General features: G+C 33.2%; 1 protein-coding gene across 2 annotated transcripts; it reads right to left on the bottom strand.

The window, feature by feature from the left end:
* Positions 1 to 1,937: 1,937 nt before the first annotated feature.
* On the bottom strand, positions 1,938 to 6,504 carry LOC147569066 (glycogen synthase kinase-3 homolog MsK-3-like). 2 transcript variants are annotated; one of them, XM_086655526.1, is made up of 14 exons: positions 6,366 to 6,504; positions 6,017 to 6,061; positions 5,124 to 5,329; positions 4,949 to 5,041; positions 4,560 to 4,619; positions 3,932 to 4,204; positions 3,734 to 3,808; positions 3,562 to 3,618; positions 3,322 to 3,462; positions 3,174 to 3,224; positions 2,993 to 3,088; positions 2,829 to 2,912; positions 2,374 to 2,476; positions 1,938 to 2,287 (listed from the first exon to the last, which is right to left on the bottom strand). In XM_086655526.1, the coding sequence occupies exons 3-14, from the start codon at positions 5,235 to 5,237 to the stop codon at positions 2,217 to 2,219; spliced, it is 1,218 nt and encodes a 405-aa protein (XP_086511652.1). In that variant the 5' UTR covers positions 5,238 to 5,329; positions 6,017 to 6,061; positions 6,366 to 6,504; the 3' UTR covers positions 1,938 to 2,216. The 2 variants fall into 2 exon arrangements, with proteins under 2 accessions (XP_086511652.1, XP_086511651.1); XM_086655525.1 differs by lacking the exon at positions 6,366 to 6,504 and having other exon boundaries at positions 6,017 to 6,331.
* Between the last annotated feature and the right edge of the window lie 860 nt (positions 6,505 to 7,364).

Here is a 7,364-nt window from a genome sequence, read left to right as displayed (position 1 = left end):
ATAAATTACCATAATGTAACGTAAATTATATAAACTTTTCCCTGCGATGTTTATCAAATTGAGAACATGATATATGTTCTGGTTCTGCAAATTTTTCACGAATAACATTAACATTATATTATTTTGTGTAAATCATACGCAATTTATGGAACATTATGTATGATTTAATATCAAAACAGTTCTCGTTTCATTATTAGAACATCTTTGATTTACATATGTAAATCCTGTGTACTTTTCTGTAAAGTACATGTAATTTATTCAAATGTTCATATAATTTACTGCAAATAATATACTTGTATATATAATTTATTTGAATTAATCTATCTCACTTTGTTATCACAGATTGAGTTCCAGACAGAATCATCAAATCAAAATAAGGAAATCAAACTGAAATCAGATGGTTGGGATAAGATATTTACAGAACTAGGACAGTTATTTTCTGGGGGTGCAAAAGCTTTTCGATATGCTCTTAGGCAATATAGCATCAACACCGGGCATGATTTCAAATTCATAAAGAATGATTCTAAGCGTGTTACTGCTGTCCTGTTGAAGATTGCAAATGGATAGTGCATGGATGGACACCATTGAAAATTCTATGTTCATATTGAAAGACATGGAAAGGAAACATGATTTCATTATTTGTGATAAATGTCTCATTATTTTTCATAAAGTTTGCATAATTTATTGTAAATTATACATAATATCGTATTTACAGTTTAGGTATATAACGTTTAAAATTATACTTTATCATTAGTATATCAGAATTTGTTGTACATCATTAAATCCCATTGTAAAACATACTTATTGTATATCAGTATACAATATAAATTCCTTCATATAAATGACCACTATCATAAATTACAAGGTTTGAACAATTAAAAACTTTTAAATTTTTGCTGTTATCATTAGTTATTTATAAAAAATTACCGAATCCTGTGATAAATCACGGATACTTGTGAATAAATTATACATACTTTACAGTAGTTTAAGTTATACCAGACAGAAATTGACATAATTTATCAAACAGATCTCTAAAAATTGATTTATGACGAAGCTTTGAACATCAGAAACTATGTCACAACAGAAAAAAACCATAAAAATCAACCCAAAATCTCACCATAACGTTGAAACAAACTTCATTATGATGAAAAATAACCATACAAAAAAAACTTGTGAATAAATTATACATACTTTACAGTAGTTTTGGTTAGGATTTTTGTTTCTGATTGATTCGGATAATAGGAAAGAGAAAATTGATTTGGTTTCTAAATCTGTAAAGAAGAGAGAGAAAATTAATTTGGAAATATCCGTGGTGATGACGTTTCGTTTTGGTTAGGATTTTTGTTTCTGATTGATTCGGATAATAGGAAAGAGAAATTTTGCTTTCCAAATCTGTTTAGAGGAGAGAGAAATTATGATTTGTTTCTATCCATTTTTTTTCTAATAAATTTCCATATTTTTTGCTAATAAATCTCCACAATTTTTGCTAATAAATCTCCACGTCAAATTTGAGCGTGGGACATTGACGGTAATGTGTTTAGAAAGTGAGGATTTTTATGTCCATAATGTAAAAGGACTAAATATCCATATTTTGAGAAGATTGGATCATAAACCTTTTTTGAACATTATTTTGGTCTATATACCCACCGACCCTTTGGATTAATAAATGTATGACTTCAACAAAAGAAAAAAAAAATTATCTTTAGATCCTTTGATTTGGAACAGATTATATTTATTTACACCCAATTTTGTTGTCTACTTAAAGAAATTTGAGTGTCTACCTATTGGCAAGCGCCATACTTCACTCCATTACCAACTTTTTTAAGTTAATTAGTTCTATAAGCTCCAAACCTAAGATCAAAATCGAAAACTAGATTAGACATCTTAAGTGGTGAAAGAAATACAGATTAGACATCTGAATCATTGAGACACAGTACTTACAACCGTCAACCAATTGTTCCTTCTTGCATATAATGTTCCAAATTCAATTTGAAATATCCTTATTAATTGTCTTGATTCTTGAAAAAATGAACTCCGACTTATGTTTACAATAAATATGGTGATTTTAAAACAGGGTATCAGCAAAGACCCAAAAGAACCCTTTTTCCTGCTATTTTACATACTAAGTGGTTCTTCCTTTACATCATCAATCACTTGAGATATCGTCCGCCCACCGAAAACAAGTCTTTTCCTTGAGTTCGACGAATTACAACTACTTACATGCTTTGCTTTCTGGCATGATCTGGAATCAATTTCACCAAAACTTCCGTCGGCACACCTTTCAGTTCTGTGATCATCAAAGCCACCCATACTAAAGATTAGCTCATATACATATATATATAAGAAAACAAGCATTGTTTGAGATGTTCATACCATGAGGCTTGATGTTGAAAAGTGGAGGAAGGATGCGTCCATTTGGAAGCCGGGTATTTGGATCTCGTAGCTCATCAAAGAATGGATGGATCAATGCTTCCGACTGCAATTTAAATGTAACCTCATTAACCATAATTATCAACTCGGAAATATTGATTTTTCCTTTATCACTAATAGAAATTTGGAAGGATGAAGTGAATAAAAATTGAAAGCGTACAAACTTCGACATGAATAAAATAAATATGATCTAACTAGAAAATGATCCTCGAGTCAAGAACCTCTTTTTCATGTTGAAATAAAAAACAGAAGATGATCTAACTAAATAGAAATCATGCATTAACTAAAACTCTAATAATCGTATGGATTTCCTCACTGTTGTATACTGAGATTCTTTATGTATGTCATATTCTTCGTTTTTCAAAAACAAAAATGAAGTTCAAGTTGGATCAACTCACTGCACTGCATCGTAGTTTAGGTGAGTATTGGAGAAATCTTGAGACAAGATCAACGGCTTCTGAGGGCATTCTCTTGTGGAATATCTGAAAGAACGTCTAAATGTTAACATATCCTTTCAAACAATAACAAAACAGATTTGTGGGAACAAGATAAATCTAGCTACCTTGTGCCATGGGTGAGCTTTAACTTGGGGAAATTTAGACTCGTTGTAGGTAGGGTTCATGCATCTAATTTCCTCTCTCGTTGGGGTACCCAAAGTCTGCATGTCGATCAAACCAAATGTGGAAAATGAAACAAGAAAAAAAAGAAGGCAAACTTGAAATACCAACAGAGATAATATTCACCTTTATAATCTCAACAAGCTGGTCCATACCGCTCTCGCCAGGAAAGAGTGGCTAGTATAGCCAAAAAGACGAAAAATTAGAAGCAAGTTTCAAGGTGATTGAATCACCAGGAGGGCAAAACAAGGACATCGAAGGAAACTTAACCAACCTGTCCAAGTAGTAGCTCACCCAAAACACATCCAGCAGACCATATGTCAATGGCTGTAGTATACTCGGTGGCTCCAAATATAAGCTCAGGTGCTCTATAATACCTTGAGCAGATGTATGAGATGTTTGGTTCGCCTTTAACCTGTCAAACCAGACCAAATAATTTCATTAGAACTTTTTTTTATAAACGGAAAATAAAAAAGAAAACAACAAATGAGGATGCAGTGATATAAAAACATACCAAAACTTTTGCACTTCCAAAGTCGCATATTTTCAGCTGATGAGTGTGCGGGTTAATCTGTTACCGAAATAAAAATGTTACTGGTACTACACTTTGTAAACAACTAAAATTATAGCATAGCTTTAGAAAAATAAGATAGAGGTATTAGCCGTGCAAACGTTCGTAAATATACCAGGAGATTTTGAGGTTTGATGTCTCTATGGCATACACCAATACTACCATGAATGTATGCTAAGGCCCTACATATCTGTCAGGTACAAAACGATAATTAGAATCTCAACATTGAAATGATGAAAAAAGACAATTTAATGATTCCGATCAAAACAAAGTAAATGAATTGTTTTTATCATAACATCAAAACATAGGCTACCTGATATGTATAAAGCTTGACATAAATCAACGGCATTCGTTGGTTCATTTTGGTGTAGTGCTTGATAACACGATGAACAGTCTCAGGTACATACTCGAGTACCAAGTTGAGATAACGCTCATCCTTTTCCGTAGTTGAAAAGAAACAATGCTTTAGGGATACAACATTAGGGTGGTCTAAAAGACGCATTGTCTCTAGCTCACGGTTCTTGTACTTTTTGTCTTGAAGAACCTTCTTTATTGCAACAGTTTCACCTGTTTCTAAGCACTTGGCCTATACAACAATGGAGAAGCAAAACCAAGAAGTTCAGATCATTAATTTGAAATAGAGGCATATATGGCCACCAGAAAGACAAATTCGGAAATTCAATGTTTTATATAGAGCCTGATTTTTTAAAGTGGGCTTTGCATTAATAATTAGTAACAGCCAGGGGCGTATTTGACGGCGCGTGACCCGTGCAACCGCTCCGGGCATGTGGCAACAAGTGTGTGTCTCCACTGCTGAGAGCACGGTTAAAATGAAGTGAAACTCAATTTGGTTGAGTGATAATATTTATGTCTTTCCACCGCGTATTACCAGACTTTGAATCTTACCATTTCCAAAAAGTATTAACAACAAATGAACTTACCTGGAACACAAGCCCGAACGAACCCTTCCCAACAACACGCTCAGCCATGTAGCTTATTGTCTGTCATATAAAAAGGGACGACATCATTGCTTGAAATTGAACACAATTAGGAAAAGAATCGTGCAAAAGATGTACATTATTTAATGGGATATCATTTTGAGATTAAAACTATATGCTCAATCATGTAGGCAGGAAGTGTTGTTTATTCCCTTATCTAGCGTAGAAACTATACAGCCATACTCAATTAGCGAAAGGGTTTCATCAGAAAAAAAAATAGCCAAAGGTACACCGAATTATAACATGAAAAAAAAATAGGAGTTTTACTTTTCACCAAGAATCGAATACAGAAAAAAGAAACAGCTAAATGAATCTATGAGATCCTAACTTACTTGTTTTGGCTGTCCATTTTTACCACCAATCGTCGTCACAATTACATGACCCGTCTCCGTTTCGTTTCCATCAACCACAACAGCATCTATCTCCTATAAAATCAAAATAATTTGATAAAGGTATTGATGAAATCTAATGGAAAGCGTAGAACTAAAGCTACTTTCTCATCTATACCTTTTCATCACTTATTTTCATGTCGCTCATTTCCTCGGGCAATGTATCAACAGAAACAGCGGTACCACTGCCTTCTCTCTCTCCAGAACATAGCACCACGTTTTCTGAAGACATCTTCTCAATATACAAATTTTAGTAGATCCAAATCCACGACCTTCTTCAATTATATTTGCAACACTCACATAACCGCTAACCCAACTTTATACCTATATAAACAAAATAAAATTGTTAATCTACTTCTCGGCCCAAAAAAAGAACTTCATTCATATCCCCAAATATTGGAAGAACCAAATTGAAATATATTGGACACCGAAGATGTCAAGCGAACCAAATGAGCCCCAAGGCGGCAAATATATATTAATAAATTTAGTACATCAACTTAGCAACCATTCCGTTTCATCAAAAACATGTAAGCGAAAATCAACCAAATCTGTGGAGCACGCTTTACTTGTCGAGCAACATGTACGTCTCTCCACTAAAGAGAATTTGCGTTCGGGTTTTGGTCGTGGAAGTTTGTGTCTTTTCTATAGAACCGCGGTATCGTACCCAAACAAGAAAGCAACCAAATCTTTGGAAAAAACCCATTGCCTAGTGGAGTTCACCTTCCTATTTTCATAGAATTTTACAGCTTCAAATAAATTTCGATTAGATATTCTTATTCAATTTCACCTAATTCTGATAAATTACATAAAAACATCTTTAATTTGTACACTTATAAATCTACTTTAAAGTTCATAAACTATCAAATAAACCTCAGAGGAAAAATGTAAACTACCATAAGATTATAAATCTAATCTATTATCTAAATTGGGGATCAAAATAAAGCAAAATATGAGACATATAATTAACAATAATAATCAGTAATATATCAACTAGTACAAAAGAGATAATACCTGAAACCCCCAACTAGATAATCATTTTCTTGTCCTTCTCTTTTACTACAAATTTTCAAACAGAAAAAATCTTTCAGGCTTTAAGGTTTCAAAGAAAAGGGTTTGTTGCCGTCGGATTTTTAACATTTAACGGATGGAGAACCAGAAATTGGAAATGGTCAACCGTGAAGAAGAAGGAATGCAGAGAGAGAGAGAGTGTCGGCATACAATCAACAAAAAAAAAAATAAAATAGGACAATAGTTTGTTTTAAGCATCAAAAAAGAGAAAACAGAAAAAACATAGCTGGATCTGATTGTAAAACTATAAAAACAATCAAAACAAATCCAATGAAAAATTACTCCAGTATACCTGTCGGATTAGGATTTTGCGGAGATTCGACCATCGTAATAAAATCGACGGTAATGAAACAACATAGCCTTACAAGAAAAACCAGATATATCAATTACTACTAGAAGTAATTCTTTTTTGGTCCCCTAGTTTGTGACCAGCTTTTTTTTGACCTCCTGTTTTTCTTAAATTTAAAAATGACTCCCTTTGTATAAAACAATGAGTTAACTTTAACACCTAATTTTTCTGTTCTCCTATTTACCCTTCTTCTAAAATTCATTCTCACTTATTACTTGATACCGGTTTCTCTCAAAGAAGAATAAAATTGTTAGATTAAACTAAAATCAAAAGAGAGAAAATCATTACGCGGAGAGACGAAAAGTGTGATGTGTAAGAGAGAGAAAGCGCAAAAATCAGATTACCATGTCTTCTTCCTTCGCTGATTTTCGATCTTCGCCGCTTCAACTCCTCCATTCGACCAGGATCGTTACTTAGGTTATGATCCTCGCCTTAGTTCTCTACGATTTCACTCATTCACCTATTTCATCTATAGTGATTCCATCAGGGGTGATGGGTCAGTTATCGAGACTTAGAGACTACTAACAATGTTCAGAAAATCATGATCACAAGAACTTTCTCTCCCTAACTATGTTGATCGTTTAATTTTCGGCTGGGCTTCTAATTTTCAGAAAATCACGATCATGAGAATTTTGTCTCTAAATTTGTTGATCTTCTCATTTTTGGATGAACTTCCAATTTTTAGAAAATCATGATCACAAGAATTTCCTCTCTCTAATAATTGCCTTTTCTAGTTCCCTTTTGAAGTTCCCAGATCTTCTTAGTCATCGCGCTTTTTGGAGAGGTGCCTAGTTTCTATGACATAATTAAATTAAATAGGATACTGATCATTTATGAAGAAAAAAGAACTAAAACTCGTTTCTGTTTCATCAAATTGTGTTGGGTAACATTTTTAGTAGTATTTTTTTCTGAGGCAAAACTAGTCATTCATGAATTTAGAGC

The sequence above is a fragment of the Eschscholzia californica genome, unplaced genomic scaffold (assembly GCF_041429995.1).
Source record: "Eschscholzia californica isolate CP2 unplaced genomic scaffold, dmEscCali1.0.p SCAF_1, whole genome shotgun sequence".
Taxonomy (NCBI): Eukaryota; Viridiplantae; Streptophyta; class Magnoliopsida; order Ranunculales; family Papaveraceae; genus Eschscholzia; species Eschscholzia californica.
Note: the sequence above shows the minus strand (reverse complement) of the source record. Positions and strands in the feature narration are given on the sequence as shown.

What these genes read in the sequence shown, in the direction of transcription:
- LOC147569066 (XM_086655526.1), bottom strand. Translation starts at nt 5,237, where the DNA reads ATGTCTTCAGAAAACGTGGTGCTATGTTCTGGAGAGAGAGAAGGCAGT. An exon ending in TGAAAATAAGTGATGAAAAG is followed by an intron (nt 5,042 to 5,123) that starts GTATAGATGAGA and finishes TTGATTTTATAG; the next exon opens with GAGATAGATGCTGTTGTGGT. An exon ending in AAGCTCACCCATGGCACAAG is followed by an intron (nt 2,913 to 2,992) that starts GTAGCTAGATTT and finishes ACGTTCTTTCAG; the next exon opens with ATATTCCACAAGAGAATGCC.